The sequence below is a fragment of the Mercenaria mercenaria genome, chromosome 7 (genome assembly GCF_021730395.1).
Source record: "Mercenaria mercenaria strain notata chromosome 7, MADL_Memer_1, whole genome shotgun sequence".
NCBI classification, from domain to species: domain Eukaryota; kingdom Metazoa; phylum Mollusca; class Bivalvia; order Venerida; family Veneridae; genus Mercenaria; species Mercenaria mercenaria.
In genome coordinates, this window is record NC_069367.1 from 70,087,488 (window position 1) to 70,113,302 (window position 25,815).

General features: G+C 35.1%; 2 protein-coding genes across 10 annotated transcripts in view; one reads left to right on the top strand and one right to left on the bottom strand.

The window, feature by feature from the left end:
- Positions 1-14,217, bottom strand: part of LOC123553966 (uncharacterized) — a 39,431-nt gene extending 25,214 nt beyond the window's left edge. For 4 of the 7 annotated variants that reach the window (XM_053548622.1, XM_045343754.2, XM_053548621.1 and 1 more), the window contains exon 1: positions 12,712-12,996. The gene's annotated coding sequence lies outside the window, so the exon portion shown is untranslated. Of the gene's footprint in view, positions 1-12,711; positions 12,997-13,537 lie in introns of those variants that run through there. The other 3 variants (XM_045343756.2, XM_045343755.2, XM_045343753.2) reach the window with 2 other exon arrangements.
- Positions 8,179-25,815, top strand: part of LOC123553965 (run domain Beclin-1-interacting and cysteine-rich domain-containing protein-like) — a 53,580-nt gene continuing 35,943 nt past the window's right edge. Inside the window, exons 1-5 of one of the 3 annotated variants that reach the window (XM_053548619.1) lie at positions 8,179-8,297; positions 23,085-23,241; positions 23,589-23,811; positions 24,442-24,548; positions 25,159-25,375. In XM_053548619.1, the coding sequence (XP_053404594.1) occupies positions 8,278-8,297; positions 23,085-23,241; positions 23,589-23,811; positions 24,442-24,548; positions 25,159-25,375 (724 nt within the window). In that variant the 5' untranslated portion in view covers positions 8,179-8,277. Of the gene's footprint in view, positions 8,298-17,996; positions 18,145-23,084; positions 23,242-23,588; positions 23,812-24,441; positions 24,549-25,158; positions 25,376-25,815 lie in introns of those variants that run through there. The other 2 variants (XM_045343751.2, XM_053548620.1) reach the window with 2 other exon arrangements.

Below are 25,815 nucleotides of genomic sequence, written 5' to 3' on the forward strand. Positions count from 1 at the left end.
GCACTTTTTCTTTTTCAAATCGTACTTTTCTTTTCAAAGCATAAAAAGATGCAGGTATGACATCTACCCAAGTCATGCCAAAGACGCGGCAAATAAAGGCACTAAAATACCCTCTATCATTTAGCACTGTTTGTGCTGTTGAAATAATACAAATATTTTATTCCAGAATGTTCAGTGTTGTGCTATTTCTTTTCAAGTATATGCTATGACTATGACATGGAAAAATAAAAGATTTGCAAATTTCCTTTTTAATCATCTTTGGCCCAAGAAAGAAACTGAACTGACCTATTCATACTAATGTCTTTTTTCAACATTATGAAATCAGATGAGTTGTCATTGTATTGATTTAGGAATCAAGTGACAACATCAAAATAAGAAGCTTTGCGCCACTCGAATGATATGTCTAATGTTCTATATCCTGAAGGGAGGAATGAACAGTTTCATATAGATTTCTAATGACGTCTGACTGAAAGTATACTATAACCCTCATAGTATTATACATTTTCGTCGTAGTTATATCAGATATATAGTAAGAGGGAAAAGAGTTCTCAAATTAAGCTCTTTACGTATAAAATAAAAAGTTCAAAACATTCATCAAATGTAATCTAAACCAAGCTAGATTTTGACTTTGGTTTACACGCATTTTAGGAGATAATGTGATGATCAGATATGGTTTGTCAATTGAAGTGCAAAAATATAATCCCTGGAAAGTATTTAAAGAATTAATAAGGAATGCGGCTGTTTTACCACAGACGTGCGTGTTTTATGACTGACATGTTCAGATTGATATTAGGAAATCAAATGAACAAAACATATGTAAATATACCAAATGTGCTAATATTTATGCCGTTCGTTGGCTTAATTCCAATAATATTCATTCATGTTCCAATTTCGGACAATCAATAAACAATTGCCCAAAACATCAAACGAGGAACGTCAATCAAAAATAAATGATTATAGCATATAGTTGAACAGCTTTCCTGAAACGGACCTGGACAAGCCTCCTTCGAAATTTTAGTTTAAAATTTGTTTTAAATAATGAGCATACGTGCACATGTTAAAACCTAGAAAACTACTGTAACGGGCTGTCACTGCTAATACCAAGATAAACACAGTAAAACGAACTATCACTTTACTTTACTGTTTCTTATTTAAGTCATGCGAAGCCCTAGAAAAAATACCTTATAACGGACTGTCACTCCCCTGCTTTTTTCTTATTTAATTATGCTAAATCCTAGAAAAATACAGTAAAAGACTACCACTCTCTTGAACTATATTTAAGTCATGCTAAAACCTAGAAAATACATTAACAATCTGCGAGTATCCTTGTACTATTTCTATTTAACTCACGTAAAACTGTAGAACAATATAAGGGACAATCAATTTATTTGCATCTATCGTTTTAACTCATGCGAAAATATAGTAAAAATACAGAAATGAACAATCTTTGTACTATTTCTTTTTCATGTCGTATTATTGTTTTCAAGTCATGAAAAGATGCAGGCATGAGTTCAATCCAAGTGGACAATACAACAGACACTACAACCCCACATCTATATATATATATATAATATTGTTTCGCACTATCCGGCCGGTATGATTTTATTACTCCGTAATGTTTCACAATTTCTTTTCCAGTATATGCCATGGTATTGAAAACCATACGAAGAAAATATCACTGTTTTGCGCTATTTCCTTTGCAATCATCCTTAACACCAAAAGGATACTGAACTTGACCTACTTATATCACTTTTTACACCATTTGTTTGAAGACATGCGGAGGTCTGGGAAAAATAAATTCTACTGATTTTAGGGATCAAATGACAAAATAAAAATAGGAAGCTTCAAGGCAATTGAATGGTGTGCCTAACTTACTTATATCCTGCAATTTTATATTGTAGGCTATATTTGATTTCTAATAACGTCCGGCTGAAAGTGTACTGTAACCTTCATAGTATAGTATATTTTGGTCCGAATTATGTGAAATGTATAATAAGAAAGACTTAAAATTAAGTAGCCTAAGTTCTCAAATTAAGCACTTTACGTGTTCAAAACATTAATCAAATGAAAGATAAACCAGGCTAGACTTTGACTGAGATTTTTTTATACTCCTTTATCATGATTTATGTTGTATATATTGTACATACAGTAATACTTTTTATTTACTTAGTTATTAAACGGTTTAAATGATTCTTCAAACGCATTTTAGGAGATAATGTGATGATCAGATATGGTTTGTCAATTGAAGAGTAAAAATATAATCCCTGGAAGCCAAAATAATTAAAAAGGAGAGCAGCTATTATAGCAGACGTGCGTGTTTTATGACAGATTTTAGAAAACATATGTAAATATACCAAGTAGCTTGACTAAATGCCAAGAATGTCCATTCTTGTTCCAATTTCAGACAATTAATATATTATTGCTCTGCACATTAAACGAGAAACGTCAATCAAAAAACATTAATTATAGTATATAGTTGTACAGCTTTTCTTAAACAGATCTGACAAGAACTCTAGAAATTGAACATTAAAATTTGTTTAGATAAAGATTATATAGATTAAAACCAACGGACTGTCACTTTCTGTGCAGTATTTCTATTAGAGTCCTGCTACAACAAATGTAAACACAGTAAAACATACTATCACTTTCCTCGCACTTTCTTGTTAAGTCATGCCAAACCCTAGAAAAATACCTAACAGTCACTCTCTTGCTTTTTCTTATTAAATTATGCTAAACCCTAGAAAAATACAGTACGGGACTGTCTTGTTTTTTAAGTTATGCTTGAATCTAGGAATGATAACGCAACGGACCGTCACTCACCTTGCACTTTTTTCAAGTCATGCTAAACCCTAAAAACTATAGTAACAGACTGTCACTCTCCTTGAACTATTTTTAAGTCATGCTAAGACATAAAACAATATATTAACAATCTTTCATTAACCTTGTTCTATTTCTATTTCTATTTAACTCACGTAAAACCGCAGAACAATGTAAGGGACAATCAACTTATTTGCACCATTTCGTTTTAACTCATGCGAAAACATAGTAAAATGTACAGAAATGAACAATCTTTGAAGTATTTCTTTTTCAAGTCGTGCTATTGTTTTCAAGCCATGAAAAGATGCAGGTATGAGCTCAATCCAATTATGATATGCTAAAGACGCGAACAATATAGGCACTACAAACCCCACCTATTTTGCCGTTGAAACAATACAGGTATGAATTATCATTCCATAAAGTTCAGTGTTGCACATTTTCTTTTCCGGTATATGCCATGACATGGAAAACACAGGAAGAAATTATCACTTTTCGCACTGTTTCCTATATAAATATCCTTGATCCCAGAAAGATGCTGAACTGACCTTCTAATACCACTTTTTAAACCTATCTTTTTGAAGACATGTGAGACAGCTGGAAAATAAAGTCTTAGTTGTCATTCTATTGACTTTCAGGAATCAAGTGACAACATCAAAATAAGAAACTAAGAGACACTTCAATGATATGCCTAATCTACTGTATCCTTAAGGAAAGAAAAAACTGTTTAATATAGAAGGCTATACTTGATTTCTAATGACGTCTGACTGAAAGTGTACTATAACCTTCATAGTATAGAATAGTTTGGTCCAAATTATGTCAGATATATAATAAGAAAGAATTAGAGTTAAGTACCCAAAGTTTGTACATTAAGCTCTTTACGCGTATAATGAAAAAGTTCAAAACAATAATCAAATGTAACATAAATCAGGCTAGAGTTTGACTAAGATTTTTCATGGGCCTTTATTATGATTTTATTTTGTAAATCAGTTTTACATATATTAATACTGTTGTTTGTTTGGTTTGGGTTTAACGCCGTTTTTCAACAGTATTTCAGTCATGTAACGGCGGGCAGTTAACCTAACCAGTGTTCCTGGATTCTGTGCCAGTACAAACCTGTTCTCCGCAGGTAACTGCCAACTTCCCCACATGAATTATCAGAGGTGGAGGACGAATGATTTGAGACACATATCTTTTATCAAATCGTCACGGAGAACATACGCCCCGCCCGGGGATCGAACTCCCAACTGAGCTAAGCGGGCGGGCATTAATACTTTTGATTGGTTTGTTAACCTCTGCAAACTAAATTAAAATATATCGAAAAGAAGAGCAGCTGTTTTACCGCAGATGTTCGTGTTTTATAACTGACATGTTTAGAATAGTAATAAACAATTAAACTGACAGAAAAATATGTAAATATACCAAACATGCGAATATTTATGCTGTCCTTGACTAAATGCCAAGAGTCTTCATTCATGTTCCAATTTTGAACAATCAGTAAACAATTGCTCACAACATGAAACGAGATAGGCCTATATCAGTCATTAGTGATTGCATGTAGCTGTACAGTTTCAAATGAAATTCGTTTTACATACAAATTTAACGTAAACATGCTAAAACCTAGAACTCTTTGTCATTTTTCTTATTAAGCCATGCTAAAATCTACATAAACACTGTAAAGCATATTTCTTTTTAAATCATGCTGAACCATAGAAAACACTGTAACGGACAGTCACTCTCCTTACATTATTTTAAGTTTCTGTAATGCACTATTTCTTTTTAAGTCATTCTAAAACCTAGAAAAGTACTGCAACTCACTGTCACTTTTCCTTTTAAGTTATGCTAAAACCTACATTCTAACATGGCTCGATTTGATTTCCAGTTAAACAAAGAAGAAAATCAAGCTCTGTATATTCAGCGATAAACAACGGTTAACGCGCGAGAGCATTATGACGTCAATTATGACGTCAAATTGCCGCATGACGTCCGATACATTACTCCTCGCGTAAATGAAGCCCAGCATAATATTTATTAAAATATATTAATGAGCATGTCAGAATGAAAACAATCAAGGTCTTCTTGTGATTTATCGTCTAATTTACCACGGTTCATCGTTCAGATGCTTCAGTATTTAACCACTCGGGCTAACGCCCTCGTGGTTCAATTCCTACGCATCTGAACTCTGAACCGTGGTAAATCAGACGATAAACCACTCGAAGGCCTTGATTATTTGTTAATTAACACTGCAACTCATTTTCACTTTTCCTTTTAAGACATGCTAAAACCTAGATAGACTTGTACTGTTTCTTTTAAACTGTAAAATAAGAAAAATGCAGTAACGGACTGGCTATATTTTTTTTGCGTTATTTCTTGTTAACTCACGCTGAAACCTTGGGAAACTAGAGCTGCTTTTGAGAAAAGCGAATGTCTCCCACAACTGCCTAATCATCTAAATAGCAAGTCAGTCTTTATATACTATTTACTCACTACAATTCAAGAGCCAGAACTCCAAAATGCCTAAACCGATTTGGCTCATTATCGAACTTGTCCGGGGTCTTATGGTGAAACACATTTTGTTCAAATTTGGTGACGATCGGATGAGAAATATTCGACTTAGAGTGCGGACAAGAGCAAAAAAGGCCAATTTTCCGGTAATTCAAGGGCCGTAACTCCAAAATGCCTGGACTGATTTGGCTAGTTATCGAACTGGGCCGAGGTCTCATGGTCAAACATATTTTGTTCAAGTTTGGTGAAGATCGGATGAGAAATGTTTGACTTAGAGTGCGGACAAATATTTTGGCCGATTTTTGGTAATTCAAGGGCCGTAACTCCAATATGTCTGGACCGATTTGGCTAGTTATCGAACTTGGCCGAGGTCTTATGGTCAAACACATTTTGTTCAAGTTTGGTGAAGATTGGATGCGAAACGTTCGACTTAGAGTGCAGACAAGAGTAAAAAACCGATATTTCGGTAATTCAAGGGCCGTAACTCCAAAATGTCTGGATTGATTTGGCTAGTTATCGAACTTGGCCGAGGTCTCATGGTCAAACACATTTTGTTTAAGTTTGGTGAAGATCGGATGAGAAATGTTTGACTTAGAATGCGGACAATAGTTTAGGCCGATTTTTGGTAATTCAAGGGCCGTAACTCCAATATGCCTAAACTGATTTTGCTAGTTATCGAACTTGGCCGAGGTCTTATGGTCAAATACATTTTGTTCAAGTTTGGTGAAGATCGGATGGGGAATGTTTGACTTAAGAGTGCGGACAAGCTTTGTGACAGACAGACACATACACACACGCACACAGACAGACACACACACAAACCGGAGTAAATCAATATGTCTCCCACACCACTGTCAGGTGGGAGACATAAATCTACTGAACAATCAATATACTAGTATTTACACTAATCCGTTCCAACTAATGCTATAACGTAAAGAATACAGAAACGAAATCCAAAATGTTTGCACTATTTCTTGTTTTAGATGAAACAATAAATGTAACACCCTGGGGTCTCACATTGTTTCTATCTTAATTCTGCAAAGACGCTGGGAAAAGGCACAGAATACCTCTTTCACACTATTTTTGTCTTGAATCGTCATAACCGCTGAAACAATACGGGTATGAACTGATTATTCCGTTGTGTTCAATCCTTCGCGATATTTTCAAGTATATGCCAAGCAAGAAAAATACAAGAGAAAATTTATAGCTGAAAGATATTAAACTGACCTACTATAGTATCACTTTTTACTTTATTTCCTTTGAAACACACGCGAAGCTCTGGTGAAATAAAGAACTAAACTGTCATTATATTGATTTTTAGAAATCAAAGGACAACATCAAAATGATTTTTATTTGTTTGTGTGTGTGTGTGTGTGCGTTTTTTTTCTTTCAGTTGTTTCTTTCTTTCTTTTTTAGAAGGGGGAGTGGGGGTGGTAGCAGGGTGGAGGCTACACTGACACAATAGAGGCCATATGGAGACATTCCAAAAGGAAGACCCTAGGTGCTCCTCCGGGTGTTACCTCAGAAACGATCGAGTACCTTGGTAGAACCACCGACCTTCGTAGCTACGTAGGCCCCTCCATATCAAAATAAAAAGCTTTGAGCCACTTGAATGATGTGCCTTATATATATATTATTATTATTATTATACCAGATTTATTTAACGCCCTTTTCATGATCAATTTCACGTTCAAATGCGCTTTACATAGTTCAAATGCAGCCACACAGGGCGCATAATTCATCCTCTACTAGTACAGACACAGAGCGATCTGACCAGAGGGAAAGCCCCCACGACAGAGAGATCAGAAATCAGATACAGGCTTGTCCGGCTAACTTAGCCTAGCTCGTTGCGAATAGACAGCCTGGTTCTTTAACGTGCCCAGTGTATAGCACTGATACACGCAAGGATTGCCTGGGTTTCTGACCAGTACACCTCTAGTTGGGTGGGAAACACTGAAAAGCGTTTCCGAAAATTCCCGAGTAGCTGCTGGGGATCGAACCCCCGACCTCAGGATTGGAAGGCCAGTGTGCAAACCACTGAGCTATCCGTCCTATATATACCTGAAGGAAAGAACAAAATGTTTTAATGGCCTATATAGTACACTGTACTTGATTTTTCCATTACTTGCCGCTGAAAGTGTACTATAACCTTAATAGTACAGTATATTTTGGTTTAAATTGTCAGATGTATAAAAAGGAAGAACGAAATTTAAGTAGCCTAAGTTCTTACACTAAGGACGGTCTTTACGTGTATAATGAAAAGTGCATAATTTCATGCACAAATACTTATAAAAGGCACGGAGGGATTTCAATAACAAGACACCAAACGTGATCTGTTGGGTATAAATAATTAGAATTTATTTTGCTTAAAAATGTTCCGTTTAAAAATAACCCGGCTCTATACAATGATTTATCATTGGACATCCGCTTACAAATAATTTGTGTAGTCTGTCGTTTTTTTTCAAACAACATTTATTTACGGCAGTAAATTACCCAACAAGTGTTTCTAATTTTCTAAACCGTATCAACCTGATCTTAAGCGGAATCTGACAAGTTTCCCACATGAATTAGAGGAGGGGGGAGTTTGACGTTGTTAGGAAAGTTGAACGCATAAAGTGTGTAAACGCCTCGACCGGGGTTTGAATCTACGACATCACGGTTTGAAGTATTGTCCTCTAGCTACTGAACTAAACAAGTGAAATGTTTTGAAATCAAGGAGATATAAGAAAGCTATTCAGGACGTAATATACAATAAGACATAGAAATGAAATGAAATGATTTCCTCAAATAGAGTTTTAATGTCCTTGAAATTTTATCTTCCGTTTATCAACTTTTTTTTCAAATCTTTCCTATTAACACGGAAACGTTACCAGGCTTTGTTCCTGTAATGCATTACCAGTATCCACGCCTGAAGTTGTCTGTTGTTTCTTGTGTTAATAACTTGATACAGTTTGGACAATGAGAAGACCAGAAACTATGTATGTATATCAATTTATTTTTGTTGAATTTCAACTTACACTGACACAATTAAGATACTAATATGATGTTGACTGATCAGTTTTTAATGGAAATTCCGAAAGTCAGTTGAATGAAGAATTCACAGCGGTGACGGTCAAGAGACCGGGATCTCTGCATATGAGCCGTGCCATGAGAAAATCAACATAGTGGCTTTGCGACCAGCTTGGATCCAGACCAGCCTGCGCATCCGCGCAGTCTGGTCAGGATCCATGCTGTTCGCTTTCAAAGCCTATTGCAATTAGAGAAACTATAAGCGAACAGCATGGATCCTGACCAGACTGCGCGGATGAGCAGGCTGGTCTGGATTCATGCTGGTCGCAAACCCACTATGTTGGTTTTCTCATGGCACGGCTCATATGTATTTTCAGAAATAGTAAAATAGGCAAAAGCATAAACATATTAAGTAACTGATATAAGTGTTGACTTCTGTGGGTGTTTAACAGGATATCACATTTTATATATATGCGCATTCTGTGGCGAAACGTGAAGGTATATATAACTGCCCTGTAACACATAATTAAAATAAGTACTATAATAGCAGTGACATTATTTTGATATATTTCAATGTCATCTGTAATCTGTTCCACATTACATAAATAAACTATTTGTGTATAGTTACTAATATTCCCCTATTTTAATCGCTGCATAAAAATATCCATTAAAATATGTCACGATGATTAGGCAGTTATTGACAATACATTTTGTCATATTCTTTAGCTATGAACGAATTTGTCATTATTATAAAATACACACGGGGATTTTTCCCCGTAAGCTGACTGATTGGTAGTTTTGTTTCACAGAAGTAAAATTTTAAACTTTCATATAAAATAAACAATTCTACGACATAAGAAATAAACAGACTATTTAATTGTATACTCATATAATATACAATGTACTAGTATTCAAAGTCGGTGTCTGTTTGTTGTGGTTGTTGTTTCGGATTTTTTTAAAGTTTTAACAGGACTGAAAAGTAAACGCAACATGAAACTATTTTCTCTTCTCTAACGGTTTTGGTTGTATAACAGCTGAACCTGCTTTAACGGTCACCTCTCTTGCCTTAAACAACCAATTAGCTAACCTCCTGAATTGACATTTTATCTAATTTCAACCTGTCTCAAGCAGCCACGTGTCTTAAGTAGCCAGGTTGTGAAACTCCGTTGAATGGTTGGTTAATACAGGTTTTATTGTAGTAATAGGTTATTATGATAAGCAGCATTTACAGAGTTTTAGTATCTTACTGCAGGTGTTACGATACCTGAATATGAATAATGATTAAAAAGTGTCTTATGATTGTTGATATTAGAAGTGGTTACCTGTATTATATTTTACATTATGAATATAATGTAATGTTTGTACATAGATGAAATCCTAAAAGGATTAGACGTACAAAATGGAAAATTTCATAAATGGAAAAAAAAATAACATTCATATTTTTGTTGACAATTTGTTTGTTTGAATAAAATTATTGCATATTATCAGCACTATTGATTAAACGACAGTTTCTACTTTACTGAAACAGTTCAATAATACGATTGTATCTGTATACAGCACTTGAATATGTCAATGTTATCCGAAATTGGTAAAACAAATATATATGACGCTTGAAACCAAATATTTTAACAGCATAGTCTAAAATAAGCTAACCGTTCTGGATTGCAGCTTAAAATACTCCATGTCCTGTTTCAACGTGTATTATTTTAACGGCGATACGCGGACGTTTTCGTGAAATAAATGACGAAATCGTACACTCCATTGCAATAAATATGTGGCTGTCTAACCTTAATGTCTTATTGCTAAAAGCTGGAACGACTCAGATCGTTCAGCACGACTTTTATGTCGAGTTATTGGTACTCTTGAACATTTCAGCCTGGGTGGTTCCAATTTTCCCGCTTTCATAGCTTTGGGTATTGTATAATCACGCCTTGGATTTGGTGCCTGCTTTTTAATTTTGTCTTTTGGCAGTTCCTGTGATATGCAGGCTCCATAACCTCAGATCCCCTTTCTAAATTCCAATTTGTTTAGTTCTGCTCATTGTTTCCTTGTTTAGGGCAAGCCCATTATTTTTTAACTGGGGACCATACGCCGCTTTTCATGGAATCACACGCTAGTGTATCATTGAAGGTTCCATGTGCACCGCCGTATGAACAGATCTGCGGATGTCTCTAAATTGTTTTTTGTACTTGTAGCATGTGTAAATGTTGAGTTCTGCTCAACCCGGGGCTAGAGGGTGTGGACGGTAGCATCCATTTCCACTACCGTCCGTGAACAGGCTCAATCAAACCGAGTCTGCAACATTTTCGTTTTTGTCGTGCTGAGTGACCTGTGGAGTTTCCTCTTTTTCTATTTCCTTAGAACTTTCTGCTTAAAGTAAGAACAGTTCAAAAAGGCACACGGTGTATGTAGAACTAACCATTCTTCAGCTTGTGTTTCAGTCCCATCCGCACACTATGTACTGATATGCGCCCGGGAAACATTTTACAGTGTCACGCTGTACAAACGGCGCTCTTTGGCTTTTATTTTTCATAGCCATGTTTCGAGCCCCCATCGACAAGGTGAAGCGCCAAGCAAGAAGAACTGCGACCACTAGATAGTTAGTGCGCTAGAGTAACCCCTTCAATGGGTTGCCCAACTAACAATGCTGAAAATATAGTGTTGACAATCTACAATCTACATACATATACCGCTGTTGCTAAAATATATTATCATTGGGCTAGGTTTCGAAGAAAATCTTCTTCCGCCCGTTCCTGTTTAAGATGCAACTGTGTGTTTCTTTTTCAAAGAAGATGGTGCTCAGAAGGAGCCAGTATGACATTTGGGTTTTGTGACTGTTCTATTAGAAGGTGCCACAAATATGTCACACATCTGGACTCGGAAAAGAATTCTCCAATATTGTCAGTATCAAAGAGCTACAATTCTGAGTTCTGATTATGTAATGATTCTCCACATTTTGTCAGAACAATAATTTTAAATCCAAATCAGGTGACTTTGATTTGATTTAAAAAAATATTTCGCCGCTTGAAAGAAAACGTCTCATTTTATGACATTGGCTTTTATTATATAATATAAAAACAAAATGTGGATTATTTTTCGACAGAAATCAAACTTGGTGTATTTTATGTATTTGCACGGACTTGCTTTAATGAACCGGATAAACTCTCAACATTAAAGAATAAATCTTTAAATAAAAATTCTAGTGTAAATCCTTTAGAATCTCCTCTGATAACAAGACATTGTATTGTAAGAAATTCGGTTTTGTATAAAAAGGATTTAGATAGTAATCAATTAATGAAATTTATACCTTCAATGTGAATTGGAGTTAATGTTTCCCTTCACAATAAATACCCACACGTGGTATTTGAACGATGATTTTGTCAAATCAGTATCGATTATACACAGCTGGAGTAAACATATGTAATTTATGAATCCATTCAGTCTCGTTTTACAATGTTCAACTTTGAGAAAAAAGAATAAAACCACAACGTCTTATTGCATACTATATTAAATGTTTATGATTGTTCAATAAATCTTAAAAATTGTACATTATGCAAAGTATGGCCTCGCGTCTTTGAGTTTGAAACTTCACTTTGGAATGAGGAATTCTTTCATGTGAGGAAGCCGTCCAGCTAACTTTAGGAAGGCCGAACATACTACCTAGGCACCCGTCCGTGTCTGAAATAATTACATGAGGGGCATACAGGAACTACCTCTATCATCAACATTTAGAATGTCGCCATATGATCTAAAAGTGTCTGTGTGACTTTAAATCCAAAAAAAACAAACTTAAATGAATCTTTCTTTCGTTGTAATCCATTTATGGCTCACGAACACACAATGTACAATGACATCTTGAGAACATTTTTATTGTATATAAAAAACTTTAAACTTACAGCAATATTTGTACAGTTACCCATTTGTCTTTAAAAATGTCACTGTATACTGTGGCCCGAGAGTTCTTAAAACAGATTGTGAAATGGCGTGAAATCCAGATAACGATAAGCGATTTATGATTTATTACTTGACTCATTTCGAACACTTCACTCAATTCATTCTGCAAGTTCAGCTCAAACGCTGCGTATTTAGTACCTGGGCACTTGAGTTAAGAGTTTATTTACAGGACTTAAGAGCATTTGTGGCCACCGTATGATAACCCTGAACAATATTTACGATACCCTTACCAGTTTTCAAGTTGATTATATTGCCCCAAGTTTTGTTCAGCCTATATGACAACGTGTTCCCAGTCACTAACAAAGCTTACATCCTCATACTTTCACCGGTCAGCACGAGTAACTGGGAAAGTGCCATAAGATTGTGGACACGTGCACCCTGGTTTTACTTTTTGTAATTCATAATTAAGCAACGATTTTTATAACTTACCCATCTGTTTTGGTATAGTTTCTGCTATAAGTTTAACATCCTTTGAACACGCAAGAAAAAAACAGAAACTATTATATTATGGCACATGTTTGCATTGTACTTCCATGATACAAAAAACACAACATAATTCCAAAAATTGGTAAAGAAAACCAAACACAATTATGATTTAAAGTTGTAGGTATTTTGAGCGACTGTAATCCTATATTCCGATATCCAGTCGTTGTTTGTAAGATATAACACATCGATATTGTAAAAGATCATTATTGCAATATGGGTTTAAAACGACCCAACTTAGGTTATAATAGCTGATAAAAGGTCTTACACATTTATTATTTAAGGCTAAATATCTTAGTAGATGGTTGCTTCCTTCGAAAAAGAATAATCGCAATTTGATTTTTGTATCAGAAGTGAAGTGAACTACAAAAGAAATTTTTGTTCCAGATATACTATCGGGAATTATATTTGCGTTTTTTCCCTTTTTGTCAAGATGTATTTGCACACTCAGTTGCTGAGGAAAGCTTAAATGTTCTTTATTCCTTTAAGCGACTGGGGTGAAAAAATGCAGAACAATGTATTGTTTTACATTTAGCCGTACAAGTTTTGTATTCACTAAATTGTAACATGTGACACTTTTATGATATTTAAGAAATGAAACGATTTTTTTCGGTGTTCATGCGAAGCGCGATTCATGTTTAATTTGCCGATCCTGTTCTGTCGTTCATTTCGCATGAACACCGAAAAAAATTATATTTCCTTTCCATTTGTAAACAAGATAATATTATAAATTGCACATATTTTGTGGCATTTAGCATTAAAATCAGCTTACCGGCCATTCTGTTCACCAGACGGAACAACTGCGACGTCATCTAAGGAACGTTCTCCTTGACTATACGCGGACGTCGTCAAAACAGCGGTCGGTTATCACTAAGCAGCGATGATGTAACTTTCGCGCCATTCCTTTTGCTGTTCATACGAAATGAACGTCAAAATTTTCAACGGAAAAGGATAGGGCGAATGTGAATATAAGTATTTACAAAATGTAGTACAATTTGTATTTAGAGACGTGCTTCTTTTTAAAATGATTCGCAGATTACATCAGTGATCACAATTTGTACAGTTTACACCAATCCATAACTGATGAGGAACATTTTCCGGTTTCGCTTAGAGCTGGCGTCATTTGAAGTTTGCAATATGCGCACATTTACGCGCCTGCGTGGAGACAAAAATATAAACATGTATGATATCCTCGATACTAGTATATTTATAGGTCTGAATGCAAATTTTAGAATAGTATACATATACTTTTGATTTTACCAATAAGGAAGAAAATGTTAAATATATTTTATAAGAACGTCACCTGTAAAATACTTTTGAATTTTAAAAGTTTGACAATGCCTTTAGAAGCATATTCATGTTAAAAAATGTTCTAATATATTTGATATTATGCTAACAAGGTTGCATATCTGTTTTAATCTATGTGAACAAAAATTAAAGTGTAATAATAACAGTAGTAAATAAATGTCACAGGAACCGTAAAATTTTAGTTTGTTTTGGTTTTAAGGCCAGATATATTGCATTGTGTGAACACTGGATCCGATCAGACATGTTTGAAGAGCGACAATAGATAAATGATCGTTAGTTAGCTGATAATCACGGTAATAAATCAGGTTAATTTTAGTTTTATTGAAATCTTAAGATAACCCAAAGCGAAAAAGAACATTTATAATCTGGGCTTCGAGGGCTCTTTTTATGATTCGATAATTATGAAAATAATATTATTAGCTTACGGTACCAAAATCCTAACTTGTAGACACGAAGGGTATTTAAAGCTCAACATTATTTAATCAGAAAAACGCGCCTATTTAAACTTTAGGAACTATTTGTAAAACACATTTGTTTGCAAAGTGGGAGCACGCTGCTGAGCCTTATTTTTCACAAACAGTGTATATCAACAAAGTACACACATACAGTAACTGTACGGACAAAGGCAAATGTCAATCCTCACTGCAAAATATAGTACGCTAGATAATATATCTAAAACTAAACTTCAACACCGGCGCTCCCCTCCCACTGTAGGGTATATCATTTTCCTAAGACTAAATGAAAATCGGTTAATCTTTTTTAGCAACACCAAAATACAAAATTATAAGCATCGACATATTGGACACTGCCTTAGCGTGCGGCCATACTGTGAAGTATGCAGAACGGCCATCTTGAATCAGAACAACAGGAAAGTAAACAACATTCTCGAAGAAACACCTAATTATAACAAACACGTCAGCATCCGTTCGGAAATCAGTCCGCTACGACTTAATTTTGTCATAACGCTCCCTTGGGCAATAGCTGTCCAATACGTCATACCAACTGATTCCGGACACGTGCAAACGCAGCCAAGGTTCGTAATTTCTAAAGCAACCTCACGCTTTCACCCCAACTGTCTTGACAACCTCACACTGATTTGGTCTGGAACTTTTTCTAAAATGAATGCGAAATGTATATTCGTAGCTTCTGAAGCTTCAGAAAACGAAATTTTGAAATAATTTACTTGAATGTGCATTGGTAATGTTTCTTTTCCCAATGCACATGTCACGCTTTATTTCGCGTGGCTGGCACAATTCAATCAGGAGTTTTGCTCCGAATCAGGAATCAATGCTAATGTTGACATAACACGTTCCTGCGTTTTTCAGAAAAAATAACCTACACTGATCATGCACACATTCTGGCCAAAGTATCATCATTCTTTAATTTAGCGAATAATACCCTGTTAGGACACAAGCATTCACTGCAAGTTATATTCCCATATCAAAGCAATAAGTGTCAGGTTGTCTCCATAAGTGCCGTCCTTATTGCCGTCAAAGTCTTATCATGACACCCTACTTTAGGACTTTGTTGGTATTTTTGGTTTGGAGAATGGCTATCAGACTAATACTTTCTCACCAATCACGTAATTGCTCGGTGCTGTAAATTTGTGATGTTGTCTCTTACAAAATCATTTACTCTTTCACACTCGTATATATAAATAACGTGGGCAATTTCTTCTACACAGGTCACCCAGTTGAAGCCCAATTTTCAATTCACCATGAGACTGTAGATGATACGGTTTTCTGTGTATCGTCTGTATATTGTATTTCCCAATATGGTCTTCATAAACTTGCCTTTAAATTCGAATCTTTTGTCACATTGTATCTTATTTGGAGCTCCATGGTTTCTAAGAACACCTTCAACAGCTTGTGCAACATTTTCTGACGATTTTCGTTCCAGCGGTCTAGGAATGATAAATCTTTAGAAAACACCTACAATTTGTAGTATAACATAATTGTATATAGCCCCCTCATGTTAGACACTTAGCCATGTCAAATTGACAATATCTATATGTCACATTTTTTTCTAATGCGTTCTCATTTACTGTCTTGAGTGAGACATTGTTTACGAATCTCGGATTTCAGATCTTGTCTGAAATAATACAGAACAAATTTAATATATTATTTCCTGTCTTCTTTCAGTCTGTTGTACAGCACACGCGATCCACCACCGTGGTTTTTCTCCAACACTTCTTTAACGTAGACAAGGAAATCCTAAGGCTTCCTCAGCAATCACTTTTTGCCGTGAGATAAGTTGGCACCGTGTTCATCTAAATGGAGGTCATTCTGTTTTCTATTCATAGATTTAGACTTTCGTTTAATCACTAGGAACACTGAATATACCACTTAACAAGTTAGTAACAATTACGCCGTAGATTGCTCTTAGCAGGCATTCTAGGGACTTTTTAACGAGATATCTAAACCAAAGCAAAGTATTTCATTAAAGCTCTAATTCTCCAACACACACATTTATTTGATCCAAATTCGATCCCAATAAGAACATGAGGGTCCTAGTGGCCCTATATCGCTCACCTGAGTGTCAATGCTCTAAAAGACACTCAAATATGAATATCAAATCAATAATGACAAATACACGTGTCATTCTGTGTAGTGATTCAGATTAGTGCAAAAATGAAAGGGCCGGGGTCTTAACATAATTTGATATGGTAGATTTTCTCGCGGCGCAGCTCAGTCTCTAGTCTGATTAAGCTCATAACCGAACCCGGTCGAGATCTGTCATAGACATTGTCTATAGGTAAAGGTAAGCTTAATTTAATGTCGCATGTAATCAACAGACAACACGAGCTACAATTTTAAAGCTTTTGTGCGACAAACTATATGTATCCAGTAACAGATATTTACCTGGGCTTGTTTTATCTCCTGCATAGTGTTTCAAAATATGATAAGTATTGTCACAGTGAGCGATTTGTTTGCTCTACAAGATGCCTCTGTTACAGTATTATTAATGTAGTCTTTGCATTCATGATGTGACCTATATGCGTTGACCCCCCCCCCCCCCCCCCCCTCCTCCCTCGCTCTGGTTCTATTCTATTCAGCGAAACACTTGGAAAAGGTTAATATACCCATTTAAAGCTTTATTACATTCTCATCTATATCTGAGTTAAATTAAAACAATGTACGGAAAACTGAAAAATGATATTTTAAAATCCTTTCCGCCCCTACTGAAGATGAAAAAACGCAAACGCTCGAGAAGATCTGTATGGTGATAGGTCTGTGGTGGCATATTTCTGCCACGAGATAGCTAGGTAGCTATCGCGATACTTTAAAAAATTATCTTGATAAAGCGAAGTTTTCTGAAAAGACTATCTCAATAGTGGAAGGTTTCCTGGAAATATTATTGCGACAATTTACATTATTTTCTGGATACTTTTAGTGTAAGTGCCCGCAACTGCCATTTATTAGATATATTACCCGGTTTCGCGATACTTTTAGAAATTATCTTCATATTTCAACTTTTTCTGAAAAGTTTATCGCAATAGCCTAATGTTTCCTGGAAATAAAGGGCATATCGAGAAAAAATAATTTATTGCAATAATATTTTCAGAAAAATGCACAACTTTGCTGGATGGAAATGCTGGAATGTTTAAATATTACCATGATAGTTACCAAGCATCTCGTGCATGGCAGTTACAAGCATTAACGCAAAATTTTGCGTTAAAATATTTTCAGGAAATGAATAAAAATATCTAGGAAATACTGTTTATTACTGAAATGTTTTCAGAAAAATGATAACATTTCCTGGAAAGTTTACAAATTATCGTGATAGCTACCAAGCTATCTCGTGCCATAGTTATTCGGTTTGTGCAGATATGTTACGGCAAAACTGTTTTTATCTCGGGCAAACTTGCTTAAACATGGAAAGTTAGAAATTATATAGATTTTATTCCAGTGCGCTATAGAATTGAAATTGCAACTGTGATTTTTTCTTTAAGTGATATTTTTATTTTTCGAATCACAATTGACATGCCTTCGTATGAATATAAATTGTCATTATGATATAAGCGGTCAAAATCAAAATGGCTGACAAAGACGAAGAGGAGGATGTCCAAAGGTTAAAAAATGAATATTTCTTGTCGATACAACACTTGTACATAAAAATACCTCCTTCTTTGTGAAGAAAATTATTTGTGTTGTAAAAAATTAAAACGCCATTTCTGTTTATCCTTTGGCTACATCAGGAATCCTCCTGAGTCCAAATGTTTTGAATTTTGACTTCTGATGATTTTTTAGATTTACGTACATGATTGATACAATGATAGTGTGATTCTAAGTGTTATAAGATGAAGAAATGTGTCTTCAGTGTAATAAACCAAACAGTGTACTGCCAATTCGATGGGGCGGGATTACCCAGTCTTTCGTTATTTAGGCCACAACACCCCAGTAATTCTAACAATATTAAGGTGACTATTTACAAGGCAGGCGTGCGAATAATTTCTTAGGGACATGACAGCCTTGCGAATAATTTCTTAGGGACATGGCCATCTTAGCCGGTTGTTCCTTATTGCCATACTGTACACACTCTAGTCTTATCAATAAGACCTGACATAACATATTTTAACATTTTGACATCTATCGGTTATGTCAGGTCTTATCGGATCGCCATGTATAACATGTAGGCCTAGTGAGAAGCGAACAAACTTCATGTCGCCTCTAATCTTCAAATTATGAACAACATAACCCAATCCGAAGTGAAAGAACAATACTTACACCGAAAATAATCCTTTTTTCAACTGCACATGTATGTGAATAATTATAAAATAAAAGTTACTTTTCATATATAAATATCGAGTTGTTTCTTTCCACTGTATGTATTGCCCTGTATCAGTATTATGGTGTGCAACATTGCCGGTCTATTCCGAATGTTGTGTAAACACAGTTTATTTTGAGAATCAATTTTAGACGAAATATTTTCCCTCTGGATCAATTGGCAAATAGTTCACGTGGAAAATTGTTTTCGTCTAAGTCGATTCTAAATATATTATAACCTGCTGAATATGCTTGAAAAATGGCGGAATGTGTATTGAAAACTGTACACAATTGACATATATTGGATATGAGGGCTTTTAAAGGTAAATTTAAACGATATATTACTAGAATATGATAAATAACGGTAGGCTGGACTGTCTAATCCTGCGTATATCGTATATTTTTCGTGTGAGAAAATGCTACATTCTACTGATTAGGGCCCTTTTAGACGTTACAATGCAGATTGAAAATAAAATGTAAAATAATAAAATAATGAATGTTGAAGGTAAAATGAGCATGTACACGTCTAATATTTTGGACTATACACACTCGTACTTGAGAATCAACGGCTGTATACGGAGAATGGCGGAAAAGTACGGATTTTGCAATCTATTTTTAGATAGGAAGTGGCAACGGTCTCGTAAGAATAGGCTCACAGGCTATTCCTACGGCTCTCCCATACTCCCATAAGAATAGTGAAATAGCCCTCAGGTGGCTATTCCTACGGCTCTAAAGACAGTTTTGTATGTCCATCTTGTATTGCATTGTACTGAATTAATTCAACTGATATATTTTCGAACAAAATGTTTACTTTTCAGTATCACATTTAGAGGAAGTAAGTTCGAATATAGGAAAAGGCTAATTTATATGTCAAATGGGCAATTTTGTTGTCATCACATAGAGTGTATTAGTTACAGAAAGCACATTTTATTATAGTTAGATAACAGCTTTCAACTCTATGCAGTTGAATAGCTGTATTAAACTACATCCAGGCCATACCTCGGGGAGGTCTTTTCACAGAGAAGGGAACATACAACGTGTAACATGATATTCAAAACATGATGTAAACTTAGAATAATGACATATTTATTACTCACACTATTACAGGGATTTTTCTAGATCTCTAAAAAGGGCAGGGTGCTGCTGAAAAGGGGCAGGGTGCATTTTGCGCGTTGCGTACCTTTGTCTACGAAAATCATAAGGTAGATTTCCATGGTTTTTGTTGTAATGTCTACATTGAAAGGTACAACAGAAAGATTTGAAATGAATCTGAATGTCAGGAAAAACATTAATACCTGTTTGTCTATATAACATGCTTATCATTTATAAATACATGCAATTTGTTTTATGTTTGCATACATTATTTTTGTTTGGAAAGTTTTCTTGATTAGAAATATACCATAAAGATACTATTGAATAATTTAATAATTCTGGTGCAAATCTGTCATTATTAATACATTCATTATATTACTGTTCAAAAAACGTTCCGTTGATACTCGTGTATAAATGCACATTTTTTTTAACCCGGACCCCACCCCCCACCCCGAATCGTGGGTGCATATTATACAAAGGTGTAGACAATTTTCCAACTACAAATTTAACAAAATAACTTTGTTTACGATTTTCGCCATTTTGGTAAAGGGAAACTACTCTACGCGCTGACTGTCTACGCTAAATTCTGAGATTGCCGTTACGTTCTGTAAAAGATCGAGTGGTTTATTAATTAATATTATAGAAATTTAATAGTATTTTGATGAAATAAATATAACAAAATCATAGATATTCTGATAAGCAGTGATACTAATTAAAGATCGACTGTTATCTTCAACCGAGATCAAACTGTGAACAACAAAATTGACACGAGGTGCCACGCTAATAATTACTGGCCATTAATCAGCATTTAATAAGCAGCAGACTTTAAGATGTTTTCTTCCTTCTTTAATCTGTTTTGCAGTTTGCTTTAATTGCTGACCTATCTAATTGTTGTTTGTTACAATTCAGTCGGTCGTCGTCTGCATACCGATACTGCACACATGCCTCGGGCAAATACACAGCACCTGTGTATAGTCGGTGCGTGTCATAACTTTGTATCGATTGACAATTATCTGGTATGGTATTTTGACAGATGATTGATGGGCAGTTTGTTTAGAAATACTTAATTAATGGCCAAAGGGGCGGTGCTAAAAGGGCAAAGGGGGGCTGAAGAGAGGCAAAAGGGTGGCGATTTCGGGCAGAAGGGCGGCGCTAAAAATGGGCAGGGCGCTGCGCCCTGCTATTCCGCTCTAGAAAAATCCCTATATTATCATTACATTCATTGAATTCATTGATTTGTTGCATATATCTATACATATATATCATTCGATGACAACAATATTACACATAGACATAAATTAGCCTTTTCCTATATTCGAAATCACTTCCTGTTCTCTCGGTGTGATACTGAAAAGTAAACAGTTTGTTCGAAAATATACCATTGGAATTAATTCAGTACAATGCAATTCAAGATGGACATACAAAGCTGTATTTAGGGCCGTAGGAATAGCCACCTGCGGGCTATTTCACTATTCTTACGGGAGAGCTGTAGGAATAGCCTGTGAGGCTATTCTTACGGGACCGTAGGAATAGCCACTTCCATTTAGATAGAAATTTTAAGGAATATCAAAATTAATTAAATGTTTATTTTTTTTTTTTTAGTTGTGTCATTGTAGCAGCAAGATAATTACATGCAAGATGTGAAATCATGTGTTCGCGAGTTAAAGAAATTTTGATCAGACATGTTTTTATTTCATGTCTTTACAATGGTTTTACAATCTGACTAAAGTACTTGATCTTCTAAACGAAGATCTGAGAACGACCCATTCACATTCGTCTTCTGTATATTTTGGATTTCCATTATTGCTATTTTTATGTTATCCAATCAGGCGACTTGTTCGATTGTCAAAGAGTAAGAAAAATATGCAGTTATTCCAGGACTCGAACCTGGGACCCCTCGCTTACAAAGCAAGTGGCCTACCGACTGAGCTAACCGGCTATCTGATACATTACGACATAAGAATTGTAAATATCAAAAGTCAATGCTAGAGGTAGATTTGCAAGATGTTGTAAGCTAGGCTCTGATTGGCTAGTGAAAGGGCCGTCAGAACGAGGCAATGAATAGGTCGTTTTCAGATCCTATGCGTAGCGTGATAGGAGATGTACTTTAGTCAGATTGAATGGTTTTAATGACTGTTTACACATTTTGCCCATGTCACGTTACACTTAACATAATGATGTCAGTGCAATAAGTGTGACTTCATTTGATCCCTCCTCTAAGAATAAAAGCAGTTTTGTTGCATTTTCTTTTAAAAATTTATCTGTAAAATACTTTCATCAGATTATAAGTTAAATTGAAATCAAAAAGGATTTTTGTTTGATAAATATGGTTATTCTTATTGATCAGTCACATTATGTCAGCTCGTCACTGTGAAGTCACAAATGGTAACAACAACAAAATGGTGCCTAAGTAGAAACTATCCACAAGTCCAATGTTATACAGGTTTTATCACTAAGACATAATACACTACATTAACTGTAGACAGCAAACACTTCGGGGAAGACAAGGGAAAAACTTGTTCAGTCAAAGACTAGTGAACATCTTGAACTCGGTTGTCAGTTGTTGTTGTATCAGCTTCATCTTTAAATCATTTAAAGAATTCCTGACATATATAGTTGATTTAAATAATGATGAAACAAAAAATGATTTACCCAGCAGGCGTTGATCTCTAAATTTATGGTCAGACCCTCATTTTTCTCATAGATCTGTGGTTCGGTCACTGTTTCCCTGTTTTTAAAAATGTGAATACAATCAGAGTAGTGTGTTGTTGGATATATTATCAGATGTCAAATAGATAATATCTTTGTTTATCTTAAACGGAATTGAATATTATAAATGGCTAAAACTTTTGGTGCTCAAAAGGTTCCTTCTTTACATTTTTGCTGTTTAAGGCTTTAATACAAACATGTGCTACACTGCATCTCATGCACCTAGATGATAATTGTATGTTAATAAACTGCAATTAAGTTGTGTGGAAATTGAATAATATAAGAAAAAACTTTTGATGATAAATTTAAAAGAAACTTGAAAACCTATAACCGCCGCTGCAGCTACTTGAAAAACAACAAAAACAATTTTCTGTAAGTTTTACAGAACTTTTTTGTCATGAAGAAGATAGAAATGATATAACAGAAAGTGGTTACTGTTTTCAGTGTTCGGTTGAAGCACCAGTTACTTGTAGGACTGAAGACGACTGTAGAAGGCCTCCTAGCAACAAATAGCAGCAATGTGTGGAGCACGTATGGTGGGCTGGGCAGGTTGTGCAAGGATGTGGAGAGAATACTGAACCATAGACTCAAGTTTGTTGTAGTGAGTAGAAGTTGTAGTGTTCAAATTTGAGTAAAATTTGTGTTTACAGAGAGTGTAGTACACATATATATATTTTATTGGAATTTCTTCCACATTATTTATCAACTTGTCAATTTATGCTTCTTGCGAAAAATGTTTCTGAACAAACTGTTTTGGTAGCTAAATGAGCATATTTCAGTGAAAAGTTAGATTTGTTATATTTGTCTGTCAAGGTCTTCTGTTCAGTCTTTGTCAATAAGATGCCCGATTCACACTTACTGAAATTGTTTTTCCTGTAAGTATTAATAATTACATGTAGTAAATTTCTGTGCATAGTATATTGCAACAAGATAACTTTGTTTTTGCAGAGTGACTCAGGCAGTGTTATGGACTTCTGGCCATTTGTCAAAGGGTTGAAATGGCTTAATCCAGTAATGACCCCTTTCATAGAGAAGATCAGGAAGGGTCAACACCAGAAAGGGGTTAGTAAAGGTCAAGTTTGGGTGCGAGAGAGTCTTAGGGAGCACAAACTGGGGAGCCAGCTGAAGGTTCTGGTCACCCATGAGCAGCATCTCCACAGACACTACTTTGGTATGTACAGAATTTGATAAAACAGTATCCTATGTAAAGCAAGCATTATTGTGGATGGGATTACACCCAAATCTGGGGCACTGGTTATACTTTTAAGGTTGAGGATAATTATAGTGAAGGCAGAGTCAGTATGGAACAATATCCACAATAATTTCAGTTTGAAATGTTTTACTGAAGAATTAACACAAAGGGCTTGTATTTTGAGTATCAAGTATAAGCTACACCATTTTTCAGTTTTTTGTGCCCTTTGTCCATCTATCGGACAAAGTTTTTGCCATACACATGTACGAAAGTATTTGACTTGGCATCAAGAAACTTTGTAGGACTGTTATTCAACATGTGAAGTTGTCCTAGAGTAGTGTTTGAGATTTTCATTTAATACAACCAGATTTATGTCCCTTGAATTAGTCAGAAATATACATAAGGACCTTGGAACCTGTTATAAGACTGTTATGATTCTGCATTCTTTTTATCTTTAAAGCTGTCTAGACAACACTTAAAATTTGGTGGTCATTAACTCTCTTTAATACAATGTCCAGACAGTGAGAGACAATTGAGTGACTCTGGGTCATAAAGACGCATCTCTGATTATCCTTGAAAAGTAAGATTTATTTGTGATTTATATTGTAGAGGATGCTTTTTTGTTCAATCCAAAATACTTCAAGGCAATGTGTATATGTCTTCAAGCAGTGGAGGAGAATAGAGTGTCCTTGTTAGCAGACATTGATGCTAAATTAGTAAGTATATATTTATATATACCAGTATGTATGACAGAGTACAAAAATACAGAGATGAATATTAATGTACAGTCACCTGTTTGACATAAAACCCATAAAACTGAAAACACAGTGATCTTAATACATCTTTAGCTGTACTATTCAGAGAATGAGGGACATTGTACTCACTCAGGTGTTGGCATTGGTTAAGTTTTTTTCTATGAAGTGCAGTATCTTCATCAATTGAAACTTTCTGTACTTATTAACAATGCCAGTGTATGTTAGTGTGACAAGATATGTAACTCTACCTGCAATATTTCACAGAATAAATTAGAAATTTGTTAAAGTCTTTATCTTCTTCATTACTTAAGTCTGTTCAGATATTGAATTGAAACATGCCATACTTGCTTGGTGCATAACTCTGCCTCCAGTATTTCCTGAGTTATGCCCCTTTTTTAACTTAACCAACCATTGCAAATACTATGTTAAAACCTCACACTCATCTTTCAGGTAATAACATTTTGTCTATAAAAAGGGTAGTCTTTATAGTTTAACTGAACAGTAGCTGCAGACTTAAAGAATTTACACAAATGAAATTGAATTAATTAAAATATCAATTTGTACATTTCAGCTATACTTGAATCCAAGCCTGTCGAAGGCTGCACCAAGTTTTATAAGAAGTGCATCATTACCAATGAACACGTTAATTACAGCACGTCCTTCGAGACACAAGGGTCACAAGTCTATGAACAGTGACATCATGGCTTTAGCTCCGCCTTTCTCTTCCCCACAAAGTAAGGAAAGCGAGCTTTGCACGTCAGATGAGCATGCTATGCCATGTAATATTGGTAAGGAGGTTGGCTTTTATACTAGCATGACATCAGTTAGCAATACTAACTTTTTAATTAAAGCTTTTTTGTTCTGTTTGATGTACAGGATCTACTCAGTATGGAATGTTTATTATTAGTCAAACTGTAACCTGTTGTAACAAGCTTTACTAATACAGGTAGTCTTTCATGTTAGACATACAGTAAAAATACAATGCTGCAACATGTGCTTTTGGTTTCAATTTTATGTTGTTGTAACCACCCATTATTGCCGCTGGAATTTTGATTTTGCATGTCACATAAAATGAATACATTAATTATATTTCTTGCTTGCTAAAAACAAATTTGAAGATCATTAAAGTAAACATTTATTGCTCTTGAAGTTCGTGACCTTTTACAATTTTAATTTCTTGTTGTTTTTAAGCTCATCTGAGCACAAAGTGCTCATGATGAGGTATTGT